We start from the raw sequence: 20,379 nt of genomic DNA on the forward strand, positions 1-20,379 counted from the left end.
TTAAAGTCGTTACAAGCCCTAATTTAGAATAATATGGTTTTCTTCAGGCCGTTCACATGTTAATTCACCGTGGCTGAAGGGTTTTCGCGCTCGCTTAGGAAGTGAGAGGTCTGGAGTTCAAATACCAGTAAAGGCAACTCATTTTTTTTTTCAAATTGTTTAAGTCAAATAAACATTGGATTGAATATCAGTGTTGCAATTAGTCTTATAGCCAATTTACTATAATTAAAACGCTGGAAAGCATTGGTGGAACTATACATATAATCTCACAACCTGTACCTTTCTTTCATTTTGAGACCCAAACAAATTCAGCGCCTTCTGTGCTTTGATTTCCTTTGGGACCATACGCCGCTTTTCATTGGATGGCACGGAAGTGTCACATTGAAGGTTCAATGATAACCGCCGTATGAGCACATCTGCAGATGTTTCTAAATTCAAAATTTCGTCGTTTTCGTGTTTAAATGTTGTATTCTGCTTACGCCGTTGCTAGGGGTGTGGACGGTAACTACTAACACTTACTATTATCGCCAATGAACAGGCCCAATCAAACCGAGCCTGCAACATTTTCAATTTTGTTGTTTTAAACGTTCTTTAGGGATTCTATTTTCCCCAATTTTATCAATCCTAATGTGATTATCTAGACTTTATTTTGGTGTTTGTTATAATATATTTATTTAGAAGTTTTATGAATTTACTGTAGATAGTTGTATATATTGTAATAACATGTTTTGTACAATCTTGAAATAGAAATATAAATAGATCAGTTGAAATGTTCATACAAATGTACTTGCTTTTGTTCGGAAGTGCATAATATCAGTTCAGCTAAGTGAATTTGATTCAAAAGCTTTTTAATTAAGCCGAGAATTCATATGTAAATCCGGTGACTTCAATTGTATAAAACAGTAATTTTATGGCGCTTCATTCATAATGTGCAAACGTTTTTTTTTCAAATTGTGAAAATACTGGTTTTTTTTTAGATTATTTTCATGATTTTCATTATTTTATACGTAGTCATTGAGTAGATACCTTTTGATTTATATCATGTTGAAATCAATTTTATACCAGTATACATGCACGTATATATGTTTTTTTTTATATTATCAATCAGCCAAGAGAAGAGATGTTTGTTATACTCGTATATCAGTCGATGGTTATTGTATATAAAAGTCGGATTGTTTAGTGCAAATGATATGTTAACATCATTAACTGGTGAAAATGCAATTTCATTATAGCATTTTTTGATAAACATAGAAAGGAAGGCAATATAATTGAATTTCAATTTGCCAATATTTCTTGAAAGTTATTTTTTAAGCAAATTCAGTTGATCAGAAAACCACTGAAGACTGTATGAAAGTGAGAACCAAAGAGATCTCCTTTCGGGTTTGAGTTTCCAATTTTAACAAACACGGTGTCCCCGGCACGCAGTTGTATGACAATAGACGTTGATCTAATTAAATAACGGTCAGGATTGCTGTCCAAGAAAATGTAACCAACTTTCCGCATGTTGTGCATGATGTACAAGTGAAACTGAAAGAAGAGAATTTACAATATTGAACGTAATGATTTTCAGAAATATGGTAAAAAAACAACAACAAACAAACACACCACAAAGAATTAAAACACAAACAAAGAAACCAACAACAAACTAACTGCACTTTAATGGCGTAATTAAAAATGGGGAACAAAACTAATAATTATCTAGAATAACATCGGAAACAAATTCAGCTAAAATATTTTTAGAATGACTATAATATAATGTGTTTTGGTTGTTCTGTCATAAGATTGAAATATATAAATAGAACTTACATTATCATATAGTTTCTTTCTACTTGAACTTGCAACAAGATGAATCGTGTATGTTCCGTTTACAGGTGCAAGGAACACCCCAGAACTCGGTTTTTGTAAGCATCCCCAACATTTGTTAAAAACCGCATCAAATACAACGACTGTATGTTGGGGTGGATTCACCATGTTTTTAGACAGCTGTGCCATAAATGCTACTGATTTACGGTCTGAAATAGGCATTGTTTTATTGTAATTTCTTTTCTCACTTTTCACAGTAACAAAATAATTTAAACTACAATTAAAAAAATAAATTTTGCTTGAAAATAAAAATTCAACAATTATAATTGTTTAAACAGAATTGCAATCTATAAAATAATCCACGCTCCTAACATAAGCCTCTAATATACTATGAAAGATGTGAAAGTTTGAATTTAGAAACACCAACGATTTTTGTGAAACCTTTAATGTGACACGTTCGCTTTTTTGTGAATTGCGGCGTATTGTCAAAACGAGAAAAGAGTGGAATCACATTTCTAAATCTCATATAAATTTTTTATCACTTTTTGATAATTATCATTTTTATTTTAGAATTTTATCTTTAGACATATTTACCCAGTCATTCTATTTATGACATAAGAAATATCATAAAATTTCAGTATTTGTAAATCTCACGTAACATTATCTAATTAAGTGTCACAGTTGCGTTTAGGTTTCAACTTAATTGATACACCCTCTAAGTCTCAGAATTAAACATAATGAAATAAGAAGAAAAAAACACGAATTTTCATTATGACCAATATATTGGATATATCATTACATTTAGGAAATTAAATTGCATATATCTTTTCTCAGTTCTGCAAAATACTAAAAAAATGTACGGTAATTTATCATTCAACATCAACATTTTACATTTTTCAAAAAAAGTATAAAAAAATGAACTAAATCTTAATCAAATAAAACATAATGAAGATTTTGCATGTATTTGTCTTGTTTCTTGTTTGTATCCTGAATATGATAGTGCATGCATTATTGCACTTAAAAAAAAACACATTAAAAACACAAAAATCTGCCACTTACATTTCAAATAAACATATTAAAATGAGTTTTAATTTTTCATGATCAATTATTCATATTTTTACTGTTTGATATGTTCCATTATTTATAATTATCATGTTTGATATGTTCCATTAATCATTACTTTGCTGTGCACATACCGCTGCGTTTAAGTTCATCAATTTCTTTTGCCTGTGCTGCCATACCACTCTTCAATTCAAGCAAAGTCTTCACAATATTTGTTGTAGAAACGCTGTTGTTTGTTCCGTTTTCATCTAAACACAAAATGGAAAATGATATGACATTACACATTTAAAATAAAACTAGAATTTTATATCATAACAAAAATGAAGGACTTTATTTACTAAACAGGTGAATAACTACATTTTTAAATCAGAATATGATTCACATTATTTTGAAACTACTCTTAAATTATCAATTAAAACAGGATAGTCCCTCTATAGTGTCAGGAAAAGTAAGTTATCAAATTTATTGAATTCATGGGGAAAATATTTTTAATTGATGCATGTTTTAACAAAGGTATCGATATAGCAGCGCTTGGTGCAAAACAAATCAGAAATATACTGTTTATTCGTTCAATGTCAAAGTATTAGAATATTTGTCAGGTGACGGGAAAATATGGTTTGGCAATAGATTGATATGGTTGTGTTATATTACCACAGCCTTCCAAGTAACAACATCGTTTCCTTTGCATCATCTTTCCGACTTTAATGAAAACTTAATTCGCAATGTGAATGTTTGTTATTTGTAAAAGGGTACATAACAGTAATGTTAATCATCTTTTTCTAAACAGGTTCTCATTAGTACTATACTGATAAGTACTCATTTGAAGGGATTCCCTTGATACATTTTGAAAAACATATTCTGAAACAGAATCCCTTAAAGGAAAATCAGAGTGTATTATGGAGGACAATTTATGAGTGTTATTGCCTCATACATTTATTTAAGGAATTCATTAGTGGCGTAATATGTATAATTCCTTCAAGTTTAAAGCGTATTTCATTGATATGTGATGAGAAAATTATTGACATACACAAAACAATCCGTAAACCATTACAAATTTTTTAAATTAAAAGGGAAAAGGGGGACATAGCTTTTCGTTCAATTTTCATTTAATTGCAAAGAAATTTTTTTTAATTTTAAATTAGGGAAAAAAGTTTTTGGGGTTTTCATGAAATTTAAAAGGGCCCCGAAAAAATTAAAAATTGCTGATATAATTAGTCTTTTGGATTGTTAACCCCAAAAGTTTTTTAAACGTTTGTATTTATGGTTATGTTTACGAAAAGGTTATATAAAAATAAAATTTTTACATTCCAATATGATCCCCTTTTTCCCTTTCAACAGTACTCTGGTTACAGTTTTTAAATTGATAATATAAATACTCTATATATTATGTAATGATTTTGGGAAAAAATGATGGAAAAGTTTATGCAAGTATATTGTTTAAATTTTCGTTTAGTTTTTGTTTAAAAGTTTTTTTGGATGGACATTTTTGTCTTAAAAAAGAAGGGGACTAAAAATTGAAAGGGGCACATAAAAATGAGTTTTATTACCTTTTGTTCCTTAAGTTCCTTTATTTCTTTCGTCAGCAATGACATTCTGTCTTCACTTCCAAAAAAAATCTCATCGTTTTTCATAGTAAAAATTTAAAGGGGGCCAACAGGCTTGATATAAAAAGAAACCCCTGAATTTTTACTCGGAAAATTTAAAAATGCCCCAAAGAAAAAATCCTTCTTTTTAGTAAAAAATTTTTTTTTGGGAATTGAAAAACAAAAAAAATTATGTTAAAACCCTTTCCCTTTCAAACGCTTGGTAATGAGTTGGCCCTTTGGTTTTTCCCAATATAAAAACGTATAAAAGTGTAGGAGCCCTTGATGTAATAATTTTTGTTCACCCGTAAAAAATTTTTCTTTTGTTTGTGTTCTGAAATAGAAAAATTTGGTTCTTTCGTAAAGGTATGGTTTAATTGAGAGGTTTGCCACAATTCGTTACCTTAATGCACTAGCGGATTAGGCCTTCTAAATCTAATAGGAGTTTACCTGCTATCGCACTAAGGCGACGACATAGAAAAGGTTTGTTAACTTAAACAGGGGATATATCCTAAGTATAAATTTACATAGTATACTCAAACATGGTGCGTATGTACTTTCATTTTTCTCGTATATGAAATGGTTGATAATCTTATACACAATGACTATTTATATATAAAATCTAAATCCCTGTCAAAACTTGAACGTGTTCAATGTGTTCTGAACGCTTTTATAAGTATAATATGTTGTACTCTTGTCTTGAAAAATTTAGAAAAGTCATTGATATACATGTACTACTTTTATAATTATGTTCAACTAAATATTCGCCAAATTCACGGTGCTATGATTGCACGAAAGCGCGAACTTGTATCCGCAAAAGTTTCCGAAATACAGTATCTTAAAAGTTATTATAATTAAACTCTTTATTTAAAGACTTAACTCGGATAATATTGAATAACATTTTTACTTCTTACAAATTTAAAAGATGTCAGTAAATTTGCAAAAGGTTTTGTAGAGCGCAGAGATATTAATACAAATGATGACGTTTGTCAATTGCACATTTATAATTGGTTCACAAAAAATAATTTATGGAAACATAATTGTCAAAACTCCTTAATATTATAAATCATATAATATTGTACCTTCTATCCAGGTTTGCACACTTGTGTCGTCCATGAAAATGCTCATTCAAACCGAGCTTGCAGCATTTACAATTTTATCATGTTGGCGTTCCATAGGGAGTCAATTTTTCTCTATTGTATATGGATGGAAATATCTTAAGAAGTTTTAATCTGTGTCATTTATGAAGGTATTTGTCAATAAAGACAATACAGAAGGAAGTTTTTTTTACTGTTTTAATGTATGTGAATAATGTATACAATAGCTTTAAAGTCAAAAGTCAACTGATAATACTGTTCTTTAGTCTAAATTCTTTTAGTAGTTTTGAGTTTTAATGATCATGATCCAGATAATGCTTAAGAAATGGGTTGTTTACATGAAAACAAAAAGGAAGCTTTAAACATATTTAAGGCGTATATCTTTGTCTAAATGTTGTAAATAAGTTGTTTTTTCTTGTTTTGAACCTTTTTTCTTTCAACAGTATTTTTTACCAAAGTCTTAACATTAAAACACTTTTGTAATCAGGATATAAAACTTATAAACAGTCTTAGAGTTGAAAAATCAGAATGTTTTTGTTTCATTTTGTTTTCCACGTATTTCTTCGGCACAATACTTATCAGTTTTGACTTGGATACGAATCAACGTCAAACATGGAATGAAACAACTTACTGCACCAATGATTTTATTTTCTGTTCATTTAGAAAAATTTCAAATGATAGATTAAGCTTTGAAAAATCAAAGTAATGAAAGTTGAAAGACATATCATCAAAACACCAAGTTGAAACATTTTTTTAATGCAATTTCATCGTACTCATTTTTCAACACCTATATTTAAGTCAATTCCTATAGACATCAACGGACATTATAACGGCCTATTTTAAATTTCTTCGTAATTTGTTAAGTGAAACATGACTATACATGTATTGTGCTTTAAGTATATGTTTCTGTGTTATAGCTGAAAAACCGGTGCTAAAAGAACATCAGTGATGTTTCACATTTTCATTACCCCATGTACAGACTCTGCAAATTTTCATGCAACTAAGTGGTGATTAATGCTTCCGAGGATCACTCTCTCTCTAGATTTTAAAAGTTATTTCCAGGCACAAATCGGCCAGAACACAATGATTTTCATTTCAAATCATGGTGTTTTTGACTCCCATTGTTAACAACCTGCCATACTCATGCTTAACATATTTGACACACTCTTGAAATGTGCAATAAAAGTCATCACCTACGATAATTATTTTTGGGTTATATCTTGAAAACAAATAAATTAAGTTACAAATCATCAGCTTGGCAGAGAATCCAGTAATCGCACATTGAGAGATAATGTGGACATAACTTGCAGTAATACTACATAACTTGCAGTATGTTACAGTATAACCCACCTTGGAAAAGGTCAATGTCTTAGATATTTACCTTTAATTCATAAGATCTTCTCTAAATATCTGGAATTACACATGTTTTCTTTGGGTTAAGGTCAAAGTCACGCAAAGTTAATAAACTTGTATGCTTGCTGATAACATGTTTAAAACCATAACAATACATAGAGATTAAATCTAACAAATTGCAAGATATAAACAGAATCAAGAGGTCAGTATCAATTTATCATGTATCCACGTTTTTGTATTATCTCTCATTTATACGTGATTCTTCCTCTTAAAAGTTTAATATTGCTAGTTTTAACAAAATGTGTTTGCAAATGGATAGAGTACCTTAAGATGTTTTTATTTATGTAATCCTTTGAAGATATTTGTCCTTTAAAAATAATCAACAAGTGTCAACAAATGCCTTTGAAAGATTCATGTGGACACTTGATACAATTGCTTTAAAGGAAGGTTAGTGCTGATACTGATCTTTGGTCTGGATCATCTTTCAGATATATTGCATCATAACCTAGGTAATTATTTAGATATGTGTAGACAGGTAAAATGAATAAAAAGAAAATAGAAGTATTTGTAAAAAGATATATAACATGTATAACAGAACTTTTTAAATTGTAAATTTTACATTCGAATTGATATTTCCATTTACAGCCTGTTATAAAATAATGTTTGTATTGGACTAATGTTCGTACCCGTATACTCGTCACCTGCTAAATTGGTTGTCATTGATCAATAAGGAGCAACAACTGTTTTCCCCATTTTGACCATGCACCTCTGCACCTCTGTCGCTTAATTATTTAACTGAGGACTGTGAAAATAACTTTTAAAAGATAATTGGGTTTAATTACCCTAAAACACTTTAAATAGGTGCGTGGCATGTACCCATCTACATATAAATACAGTGATTATAGTTGATTGGGGCGATATACAATTAATAAGATTTGAAAGATTTTTACCCGTCACCGCCTGCCCTAGGCCAACAAGAATAAATAATTGAATACAATTTGATATCTTATTGGAAGACAAAGACCTCAAACATGTGCGACTATGTTTTTTTATGTCGGGTTAACTATAAATAGAAATGAAATATTATCTTCATGTCATAGATGTCAGTGTGTAGACTTGATGAAAAGAAATCGAACACCCGGCAGAACGGCGAGTCATATCAGTTTTTGGAATGCTAATTCTTTTCAAATTGCCCTGTCTTGATTTTCAAAATTTACGGGAAGTAACTACGCGAGTGTTCTCTTAACAAATACACAATGAATTATCTCCCGTCTGGAAAGAGTTATTTCACACATGCCATTGAAGGTGTAAACAAGTATTTAACCTTATGGCACTGATTATACATTTAATTGGTATGAAAAATTTAAACTGTATTTATGTTCTTTTTCATATATCTGTATTCATTTGTATGAATACCAGGGAATTTATCCTATTGCAATCTCACCTACATGGTAATGCACGGAGGGACAACGTTGAACAAATTAAAAAATCATAAATAGGTTAAAACAGTTCAATGATAATGACAAAAAAGTTTTGGAATGTTTAAAGAAAGACGATTCAAAAGATTGTTCTCGTGATTTTCAAGTTATAAGAAAGTAAAATATCATTGGATACAGTAAGATCGGCAAACAATCAACGTGACAACAGTTCTTTATGAAATACTTCTAGTTTTAAGTCTAATTTATGATCATCCCTATGTCAAACAATTATACGTCACGAAGTCTATGTCCCTTCAATAATATGCTATAAAAAGAAAAAAGAAAACATTTTCTGAATACCAGAAACAAAGAACCTATTGGAATAGAAAACACCATCAACTAGAGAATTTTTTGTGACAATTCCTTTACAAAAATCAAAGATTTGTTTGGAAAAACACCACTTTAAAATGTTGAAAATTGAGTTCCGCTCAAGCCAGTGCTAAGGGCCTGAGGGATGTTGATTTATTTTATTATCCATCGTTTTCTGACTCAATCGAACCGATTGCAATTTTCATGTAATTTTATGATCAATGCTTCTGTAGGATCACACCTTGACAATTTTCACACAAAGTAACCGTGGGATATACTCAACTTTCATCGTATTACTGATATCTGATTTCTTTTTTTTCAGATAGTACTTTTTGTGTTAATTTTCTCAGTTTACCACATAATTTCAAATGTCACTTTGTTAACAAATTCACTAACAGACAATTCTTAATAAAGTTTTCTTTGATTTTTTTGAAGACTGGTTGTTGTATTTTCGAAAACTAGATCTAACAGTTAATGTGATTGTAATAGCTGAGAATGACTTTGTTTTCGCAAAATTAAAGGAAAAATATTCAAGACTTTTAGTAGAAATTATCAGGAGCTGGATTTCAAACATTTCATCTCAACTTGTTTCGAACAGTATTGGTTACAGACAAATGGCCTCGGTAAGACCAGTCTATATTCTCAAGTATTTAAAAGAGTCAATAAATATTCTATAAACAGATCTTGACACGGTATATTATCAAAATCCATTGAAGTAGTTCAGAGGTAATTTTGACATGTGGTCGCAGACTGAAGAAAAGACATTTGCGCAGGGTTCACAACTTACAGAAGCAGTTGAAGAGCTGAAAAGTTAGTAGAGAATTGGTTTTAACGACTAAGTAAACGCTTACAAATAAATCAACCAGCTCTAAATGAAGAGATCCGTACGTCAAATGTTAGTATCTTGCACTTGAATAAAAGCTTATTTGTTGGAGGTTCAACATTTACAAAAATGTCAAAAGAGCAACGATCCAAGGTGGTTATGGTCCATTCTACATATTGTGTTACCCATAAGGAAAATATGATTGTTTTAAAAAATGGAAATTATGGAACGTTAACAATGAATTCTCTTAGTATTTTTACTTATATAGAAAAAGAAATAATTATATTTCAGTTCTAATATGTTTTACGCTTTTCCCCAATCAGACAGTTAGGTCAGTCAAGTGCATTATTATGCAATGGATGAACCGTTCAAAGAAAGAATGCATTATACGTAATATTACGTAATATATGACGTCAATAATTCAAATAACTGCAAGAAGAATACGTCCGTGTTCAACGTAGTTTAACATATTGACATCAGATTATTGTTTTTATTTGTGTAATAGACTTGAAATTGACATCATTTTTTCTTGCTTTATAGTGAAGTTATGCATTGTTTACTGTTAAAAATGCTTTGAAATTTATTACTCAGGCCTTTCGGTTTTCGTGATATTTATTCCTGAGCTGAGCATCATTCTATAACAATGCACTCAAAATTGATATAAATTTCCTTATTATGTGTACGATATATTTTTGACTTTTAAAATATGTTCCTTGTTTCGATATATAATATAAAGTTGTGCACCATTAAGTTTGTAGGCTTGTTAATTAATCGTCACATTTGATTCATTTTCAGTTTATATTTTTTTGTTGCATTGTCGGTTTCTATTATTTCCTATTACATATTATTAAAGTAATCGCCCCTTCTTACTTTGCCTTGTGCCTTGTTTATTTGGGTCATACTGGGCTCCTTGTCGGTTGTCCTGTGTTGCTGGACTGTGTTGGGATTGTATACATCCTTGTTGATCATGTTTTTATATTTTGTGTTAATACCTAACCACTACATAATTTGTAGAAACTGAAAATTACAAAATTTCAAAACTGCTGCTTTTTTAATTGTCAACTATTGAAAGTTCGTTTTACAATTCCATTTGATAGAAATATAGGTAAATAGTCACTTTGGTTTTAATACAGAAGACAAAACAAATGATACAAAGTCTTATCCCCCTTAGCTCACACTATATGGTATTCTGTCTGTGTGTACGTATGTGCGGACCTTCTTTTGATAATCGGAAGAGAAATCCGTCAGTTTTGTTTACCTAATTACTTAAAAAGGGGAATACACGATCCTCCCTTTATACATAATGGCCAACATCAGCAATTTGATGTCATCCATTGCTTTTAAACATGGTTTCTTTCTATCAAATGAGATATTATATTTATTTTTAGTGTTCATTTCAGTTCATTTCATTTATTGGCAAGTAAATAACATGCCTGCCAACAAATGGGAAAAATATGAAAAAACAAGACAAAGTAATACGTTTCGGTTTATCATCAGTTTTTTGAAAAATTCGTGCTTTGCCTTGTGCCCTGGTGTCTACTGTGGGTTGTGTAGAGGTTGCGTTCTTTTAACGCAGCCTTTCCTCGATGATCTTATTCAAATTACTTACTAGCGTCTCAATGACAATACATAAAATATCTTTTAATAATCAAGAATGTCCTCAATAATACAATATGATCAAGGTCAGATCAATTTCCCTAATAACTGTATAAAATCGCCGTTAAGTTTCAAGTCCGGAAATTTTACCTTAAATGTTAACTTACTTAAACACCCTTAATTCTGTGCGTTGGTCGAATGTTTCAGTATCGCTCACTTTAGCGTTTTCAGTGAGCTGCTAAGAACACTATGCTAAACAACGTTTTAAAAACAATTGATTGATAAAGATAATAAACATTACACCAGCAACGTATAAATTGATACATACCTGAATAAAAATATCTTGAACAATATGCTCATTAAAATAAAGCAGTTTCTGTGTGCTGTAAATGTTTGAAATTGTTTTTAGTCAAATAACAAAAGCAGTATTCAAAATGAATCGAAACACATTTACTTTTGTAAATCGATTAACAGATAAATCAATTGTTTATATCCTCGTTATTTTGTCACTACACAAAGAAGAAAAAAACGAGGTATAAAATTGCCAGTAAACACTGGTTAGGGACTACATTTATATGTAGCTGTTATGTTTTTACCCTCAGATAAGAAAGTTTACAAAACCCTTTTAAAGCAACAAAAATAACACATTTTTATGTATATTTTCCGTATTATCATGTTTGTTTTCATTTGATGCTAAATTCACTAACGTCACAGGTTTTATTCGATTCAGTAGATAAAATTTAATGCCGGTTATCGTATATCGCTGTTCTATTTCGCACCCTACTTTTGTTTAGGAAGAAAATAAGAATAAAGAAATTAGAAGACAAAATGTTTCCCTCTATCATTCAACAAATATTTTATTAAGTTTAAATTAATTTTAACTTGCGCGTCAAACTGGATTGTATTTTGTTCACAATTCAGTACTCGATAAATGAATCTTCATTTCCCTACCAAAGTGACAGTTTTAGATAACGTAATTTGAATGGAATCCATTAAACTAAAATACCCATGACTGCTGCACAGAGTGAGTTCATTTGCTCTAGGATACAAAAAAGTAACTACTACTTGAATGAATAATTGTCATTTATTTCTTAAAAATAAATCATTAAATTTTTACAAAATGTTTATTAACTAATGTATTACAAATATTCAACTAAGAATGCTAAGCAAAAGTGGGTCATCGGAACCGCTTCTGGTGCCTTAGTACTTAGGATGATGACATTACGTTCCTTTTCAATTGCCGTTGATTTACTCACTTGATTATATTAACAATATAATTCTGTACAATGATATTGGCTTAATATGTTGGTTAAACAAATTTAATTACATGTATACGCTTTGAACCTCGGCCATTTAAAAACACAGAATAGCACACAACACAGAATTCGGACAACATTGACGCTTGTTTTATGTGCAACAATCATTGCAACAAATTCAAATAGATTTCAAGTAAAACGTAAATATCTAAATAATATCTTGTTAATGATCCCGCCAGGAAAAAGTTGCATGTGCTTTCAGTGTGCTAGCATACACATATTTTAACGTCTCATCATTATAAATACGGTGCATTTTTTACAATGTTCAAAATGTTCCTGAGAAATCTGCTTGTTATAAAATGATTTAAAAGTAACACCCATTTTAACAAAGTAAGACCCATTTTACTTAACCTTTTCCGGGTCCCAGCAGTGACATGTTCAGTTTATTTTCCGATACAAACAAATAAGTTAAATCCGTGGCAAAGTCCATTTTATGAGCAACAAAAGACTAATATAGCACAATATAATATTCTAGTCTTTATTTTGGCTGTTCATTATAACATGTATAACATAATATTTTAGAAGCTTTATGAATTTACTGCATAGATACGGGTTGAACTTGATTAAGATTTAAAAATATTTGTGAAGGGGCACTCATCAATGTAGGGTCGAGCCTCACTCTTTGCTGAACATTTTTTTAAGTGAGGAAGTCCATTAAGAAAGAAAATCTGCTGCTTGCAAATTCAAAATAATTAAATTTCATGTAAGAGTAATTCCAAACTGCCTGCATGAAAGAGCACTTTATTCTGTTTACGCGCAGTTTTAACGTGTGCTAGATGTCATCAACATTCTATGTTAAAACTCTTAAGCGCATCGACAATAAGATTTAAATAGGAAATAACATAGATTTACCCTTTATACATTTTATAGAAATACTTCTTTAATGCCCTTCACGACATTACCAAGCCAAACATGAAAGCAATGTATGACCTCGTGATTGAAAATAATTTCACATCATATCGGATGCAGAACGAATATCTGCCTGTGGCTAGAAGATAGAAAACATTGGTATCTTATTAAACGATGAACATCTTTTTATTGGAATTAGATCTGGAACTTCAGCGCTACTTTATTCAGTTGTTTAACATCTAACATCCCCTCTTTCAATTATACAAACACTACAGTATGCTAGGCATTTCTTAGGAATGAAAATATGTTGATTTCTAAGGCATAATGTACCTTTAATATACATGTAATATGACAATCTAAAATTCCAAATTTATGCAGTTAAAGTAATACATGTGTAGGAAGTTCCAAAGGAAAATGGAAATGCAAAATAAAGTTCGGGTTTCTTTTCGTTTTTCTACCATAATGACCTGACTTGTTAAGGCTTTGAAAATTAACTCTTTTCTATAACATTATTGACCTTGAAAGTATTTAAGATATACATAAATGAGCTGTCAAGTGTTCTTTGTTTATTGTAGGCACTGTTGACGACTGGGCTCGATTTAACAAAGAAAAGGAATCACCAAATATGCTCACTATTTTGAAGTTATATGCTGCACTCAATTCATGTGATAAAGAACTTATTCTTGAATAATTTTTGCCGGAAAAACGTCCTTCAGTTACAAAGATTGGATCAGAAGATGTCAACAGGTCTTACAATGGTGTTGATAAAATGTTATTGATATTCAAACTACGTGTTACAAAAAACTTTTCAAATGCAATACATGTTACCAGGTTTATGTGCATTACTTTATAAACACTTCAATATTCATTAATATAATAATTTATATACACGTTTTTATATTTACATTTATATGTATACTACACGAACTAATGTTTAATACTTTTCCATTTTAAACCCCGCAAAAGATAAAATGTAGAAATTACTGTAATGACAGTGCTGATTTGCATTTATTCCCGTGGCAAATGCTATTTTATTAGCAACAAAAGACTTTTATTGCACAATATGCTTTTCTAGACTTTATTTTGGCTGTTCATTATAATATAATATTTTAGAAGCTTTATGAATTAACAGTATATAGTTGTAGATTAAATATTTTATGTTTTGTGAAATATTGAAATATAAAAAATAATCAGTGAAAATATACATACACATGTATATGCTTTTGTTCTAAAGCAAGTATTATCAGTTTAGCTAAGTAAATTTGATTTCAAAGCTTTCTTTATTAAGCTTAGAATATATATATATAAATTCGGTGACTCCTGTGTTGTAAAACAAGGGATTTTATGGCGCTTTCATCATAATGTGCAAAAGAAATGTAAACATTGTTAAATTGTGAAAATACTGGATTATTTTAAATTATTTTCATGAATTTTGTACGTAATTATAAATTCTATACAGTCAAAGATACATTTTGTTTTATATCATTTAAAAATCAGTTTTAAATCAGTGTGCATGCACTTTTATATGTTTTTTTCAAGGGAGTATTTCTAATCAGCCAAGAAAAATTGATATAAAGCAGAGATGTTTGTTAGACCAGTATATCATCCGGTGATTCTTGTATAAAAAAGTCGGATGGTTTAGTGAAAATGGTATGTTAACAATATGAACTGGTGAAAATACAATTTAATTATAGTATTGTAACAAAAGAAGGAAATATAAATGAATTTTAATTTGACAATATTTTTAGAGAGTTTACTTTTAAAGAAAACTCAATTGATCAGAAAACCACTGAAGACTGTATGAAAGTTGGAACCGTAGAGCGTTCCTCTCGGGTTGGAGTTTCCAATTTTAACAAACACGGTGTCCCCGGCACGTAGTTGTATGACAATAGACGTTGATCTAATTAAAGAATGGTCAGAATTGCTGTCCAAGAAAATGTAACCAACTTTCAGCATGTTGTGCATGATGTACAAGTGAAGCTGGAAGAAGAGAACGTCAAATATTGAACGTAATATGGATTTTCCGAAACATGGTAAAAAAAAACGCAAACCAAACAACAACAAACAAACATTACTTTATGAGTGTGATTAAAATTCGGGAACAAATCTTATACCTTAAATAACATCGGAAGCACAATTCAGCTAAAATTTATGTTACGAAATTATTATATTTGAATGTGAGTAGGTTTGTTTGTCACAAGATTTTAATAACATAAATAGAACTAACACATTCAGATGTTTTCTTTGGTGTTGAACTTGCAACAAGATGTATGGTGTATGTTCCGTTTACAGGTGCCAGGAAAACTCCAGAACTCGGTTTGTAAGCACCCCCAACATTTGTTAAAACCGCATCAAATAGAACGACCGTGTGTTGTGGTGGATTCACCATGTGTTTAGACAGCTGTGCCATAAATGCTACTATTTTATGGTCTGAAATAGGCATTCTTTTATTGTTTTTATTTTCTCACTGTTCACAGAAACAAAATAATTTTAAACTACAATTTAAAAAATAAAGAATGTTCATTGAACATAAGCATTCAACAATCATAATTATTTAAACAGAAATGTAATCTCATATACATTTCTCATCACTTTTTGATAAACATTTTTTATTTTATTCAGAGTTTCTTCTATAGACATATTTACCAAGTCATTCTATTTATGACCTACGGACTAGCATTTTAGTAATTCTCACGTAACATTATCTTATTAAGAGTCACGGTTGTGTTTAAGTATCAACATAATTGATACAGCCTCTAAGTCTCAGAATAAAACATAGAGAATTAGAAGAAAAAAAGAATTTTCATTACGACCAGTATATTAGATATATCATTACAGTCAGGACATAATATTGCATATATTTTATTCTCAGTTCTGAAAAATACTAAAAAATGTACGATATTTTTTCATTCAACATCAACATTTTCCATTTTGACATGCAATACATTTTTAAAAAGAAAAACAAAAGAAAAATTTTAATCAAATGAAACATAATAAAGATTTTACATGTATTTGTCTTGTTTCTTGTTTGTATCATGAATATGATATTGCATGCATTATTGCACTAAAAAACAATAAAAAAAAAACACAAAAATCTGCCGCTTACATTTCAAATAAACATAATAAAATGAGTTTTAATTTCTTATGTTCAATTATTCATCTTTTTACTGTTTGATATGTTCCATTATTTATAATTATCATGTTTGATAACGTTGCATTTATCATTACTTTGCTGTTTACATACCGTTGCGTTTAAGTTCATCAATTTCGTTTGCCTGTGCTGCCATACCATTCTTTAATTCAAGCAAAGTCTTCACAATATTTGTTGTAGAAACGCTGTTGTTTGTTCCGTTTTCATCTAACAAAAATGGAAAATGATATGACATTACACATTTAAAATAAAACTAGAATTTTATATCATAACAAAAATGAAGGACTTTATTTACTAACAGGTGAATAACTACATTTTAAATCAGAATATGATTCACATTATTTTGAAACTACTCTTAAATTATCAATTAAAACAGGATAGTCCCTCTATAGTGTCAGGAAAAGTAAGTTATCAAATTTATTGAATTCATGGGGAAAATATTTTTAATTGATGCATGTTTTAACAAAGGTATCGATATAGCAGCGCTTGGTGCAAAACAAATCACAAATATACTGTTTATTCGTTCAATGTCAAAGTATTAGAAATATTTGTCAGGTGACGGGAAAATATGGTTTGACAATAGATTGATGTCGTTATTATATTACCATAGCCTTCCAAGAAACAACATCGTTTCCTTTGCATCATCTTTCCGACTATAATGAAAACTTAATTCGCTTTGTGAATGTTTGTAATTTGTAAAAGGGTACATAACAGTAATGTAAATCATCTTTTCTAATCAGGTTCTCATTTTGTTGACTGATAAGGCAATAGAAAATAAATAACTAGATTCTCATCCAAATTTTGGGAAAAAATGGGGCGGGTGGGTGGATTTTAATTTTTATTTTCCATTCTGGGTCTGGAACGACACACAAAGATGTCAATATTTGGGACTTTGTTCTATATAATAGGTTCTAACATTATGTGGATGTAAGATATATATAGATTCAGATTGAGAATGGAAGCAACATGATAATAATTATCTTGATTGTGATCTTGCTGTTTTATTGAACATTTTACATCAAACCAATTGATGTTTTGACAAAATAAAAAATATACAGATCTACATGTATTGTTACATAATAAGACATCTTAATTTTATAAGAGTTGAATAAAGGTGTTCTATGCCAATGCCGATCAAAAGTGCTTTAACATGAGTAAATTAATTTATTCAATCAATGAAGCTACACAAAAAGACAATCCTATTTATATATCACATTGCAAAAATAACATCTAAGCTATTGAAAATTTGGCAAAGAAAGTACAGAGATTTACCTATTATATTAAAAAGCTATCTTATTTATGAATATATTTATTCTAAAGATTACATACAAAATCAAGCAGCACGCTGACCATGAAGATTATAAGCGAAATTCATTTTTAAGGCCACAAGGACCGGCACCCTTTTATTTATTTTTGGTTCAGATGATTATTTCAGGCCGTGACATTTCTAGTATTATATGATAAAAACCTGGGGGAATGTCAAAATGACGGCTTTTCTTAGTTTGGCTTTCAATGAAGAAACAAAATAAAATGTGGACGGTAGAAATAATCATGGTCCTCACTAGGATTTTCAAAATCTTGAAACTCCCAATTTTGCTGTTTCTTCTTGATTAATTCCATCATGAAGCTTGTACAATATATTTGTGATCCCACACACCCCCTCCCTTAGGAAAATATCCATTGTACAACACACACTGGCAAATGTCTCATTCTAAACTAATGTAAACAAAACAGTAAGTAAATTTAATAAATAAACTATATTTTAAGTGTTTTTGGACAAATTTTATCAATACAAGGCTTCCTTTTGGTGACTTCTTTTTGTATTATAAAAATCGGCATCGCGAAAATATGTGACAAACGAAAAAATGTCTGTTTCCTGCATAACCATTCACAATGCTAGTTGTTGTTGATATTAATTTTATCAGATTAATTATTTTATGAGTATTTTTAAATTGTTCTTCAGCTGCTATTTCAAAAGGCATTGTAAAACAAAACTTCAAAATTTGTAATTTACGGCAAAATTTACCGATGCTGTTATGAACTGCTGTTTATCTGACTATTTGACTTGTCCAAAATTGGTCTTTTGTGGTTCAAACTTCAATATAGTTAAAATACTTTAACACATTTCATTTTAACTATCAAAGCAGGCTATTTTAGCTCTTAGAAATTTATTTGGACGCGAGGATTTTTCATGGTATGAAATTTTATCTCGGTCTTTATTCAGCCAGGACCGAGATTGACGGACTGTCGGCCACACAGATGATGATACACTTATATACTTTAAATACTCGGCATCCGTACACAGTAATCAAGCAAAAAAATTAATTCTTTCTCTTTCTTTCTTTTTTTTTTTTTTTTGAAAATAAAAATCGTTCGGGCGGAGCAATTTTTGACGGGCGGGCGGGGATGAGAATCTAGGAATTTATTTTCTATTGCCTAAGTACTATACTGATAAGTACTCATTTGAAGGGATTCCCTTGATACATTTTGAAAAACATATTCTGAAACAGAATCCCTTAAAGGAAAATCAGAGTGTATTATGGAGGACAATTATGAGTGTTATTGCCTCATACATTTATTTAAGGAATTCATTAGTGGCGTATATGTATAATTCCTTCAAGTTTAAAGCGTATTTCATTGATATGTGATGAGAAATTATTGACATACACAAAACAATCCGTAAACCATTACTAATATTCGGAATTTAAAATGGAAAAGGGACATAGCTCTTCGTTCAACTATCGGAACTGCAAAATGAATTTTATTTACATTTTAATAATGAGCAAAATGTCATGGTTTGTTCAGGTACATTCAATGGCGCAAAATAATTAAAATGTTCGCTGATATGAAAATTAGTGCTTTTGGATTGCTAACACCACAAGTTATGTTAACGTTTGTGCATGTTATGGTTATGGTTTACGTAATGTTAAATGGAAAATATCTATTTTACATTCCTAATATGATCTCCTTATTCACTTTCAACAGTACTCTGTTTACCTGTGTGTTAAGTTGATTACCTATTACATACATCTAAATATTTAGTGTAAGTGCATGTTGGAAAGTCACATTAGCAAGTATGATAGTGTTTAAACTTTCCTTTAGTTTTCTGTTTCAAATGTGCTTTTCGGATGGACATATTCTTGTCTTAACAAAGAACGGGACTAATAATTGGAAGGGCACATGAAATGAGTTTGTACTTACCCATTTTTGTCTCCTTAAGTTCCTTTATTTCTTTCGTCAGCAATGACACTTCTGTCTTCACTTCCAACAAAATCTGCATCAAGGTATTTTCATAGTCCAAACTTGAAGCGTGGCCAACAGGCTTGATATCATAAAGAACACCCACTGAATTTTCACTCAGAGAAATTATAAATAAAACCCAAAGATAAAATCCTTGAACAGTTTTTATTGAAAACATTTTCTATTGGAATTGAAATCAAAACAAATTATGTTAAACCTTTCCTTGCAAACGCTTGGGGTGTATAATGTCGGCCTTGGTTTTACATGAATATAAAATACGTATATATTGTCGTATGGAAGCGCCTTAATGTAATAATTTCTGTTCACATTGTAAAGTATTGTAATTATGTTAAATGCTGTTCAATGTATATAAAAATATATTTGGTCTCTTTCAGTAAAGGTGTGGTTAAATTAACAGGTTGCCACAATTCGTTACCTTAGTGCACTAGCGGGTTAAGTCTTTCTTAATCTAATAGGAGTTTACATGCTATCGCACGAAGGCGACGACATAGAAAAAGATTGTTAACTAAAACAGGGGATATTTCCTTAGTATAATTTACATAGTATACTCAAACATGGTGCGTATGTACTTTCATTTTTCTCGTATATTAAAATGGTTGATAATCTTATAAACATGCCTATGATTGCACGAAAGCGCGAACTTGTATCCACAAACGTTTCCAAAATACAGTATCTAAAAAGTTATTATTATTAAACTT

General features: G+C 30.2%; 1 protein-coding gene across 2 annotated transcripts; it reads right to left on the bottom strand.

Moving 5' to 3' along the window:
* Positions 1-1,183: 1,183 nt before the first annotated feature.
* LOC132714841 (uncharacterized) lies at positions 1,184-19,905 on the bottom strand. 2 transcript variants are annotated; one of them, XM_060697759.1, is made up of 4 exons: positions 19,622-19,905; positions 3,000-3,113; positions 1,807-2,012; positions 1,184-1,527 (listed from the first exon to the last, which is right to left on the bottom strand). In XM_060697759.1, the coding sequence occupies exons 1-4, from the start codon at positions 19,836-19,838 to the stop codon at positions 1,318-1,320; spliced, it is 747 nt and encodes a 248-aa protein (XP_060553742.1). In that variant the 5' UTR covers positions 19,839-19,905; the 3' UTR covers positions 1,184-1,317. The 2 variants fall into 2 exon arrangements, with proteins under 2 accessions (XP_060553742.1, XP_060553741.1); XM_060697758.1 differs by lacking the exon at positions 3,000-3,113 and adding an exon at positions 16,514-16,627 and having other exon boundaries at positions 1,235-1,527.
* Positions 19,906-20,379: the final 474 nt, after the last annotated feature.

This window comes from Ruditapes philippinarum, unplaced genomic scaffold (assembly GCF_026571515.1).
Source record: "Ruditapes philippinarum isolate M1 unplaced genomic scaffold, ASM2657151v2 ctg3546_1_1_1_1, whole genome shotgun sequence".
NCBI lineage: Eukaryota > Metazoa > Mollusca > Bivalvia > Venerida > Veneridae > Ruditapes > Ruditapes philippinarum.

What these genes read in the sequence shown, in the direction of transcription:
- LOC132714841 (XM_060697759.1), bottom strand. Translation starts at nt 19,838, where the DNA reads ATGTTTTCAATAAAAACTGTTCAAGGATTTTATCTTTGGGTTTTATTT. An exon ending in ACTTAAGGAGACAAAAATGG is followed by an intron (nt 3,114 to 19,621) that starts GTAAGTACAAAC and finishes TTTTGTGTTTAG; the next exon opens with ATGAAAACGGAACAAACAAC. An exon ending in GAAAGAAACTATATGATAAT is followed by an intron (nt 1,528 to 1,806) that starts GTAAGTTCTATT and finishes CTCTTCTTTCAG; the next exon opens with TTTCACTTGTACATCATGCA.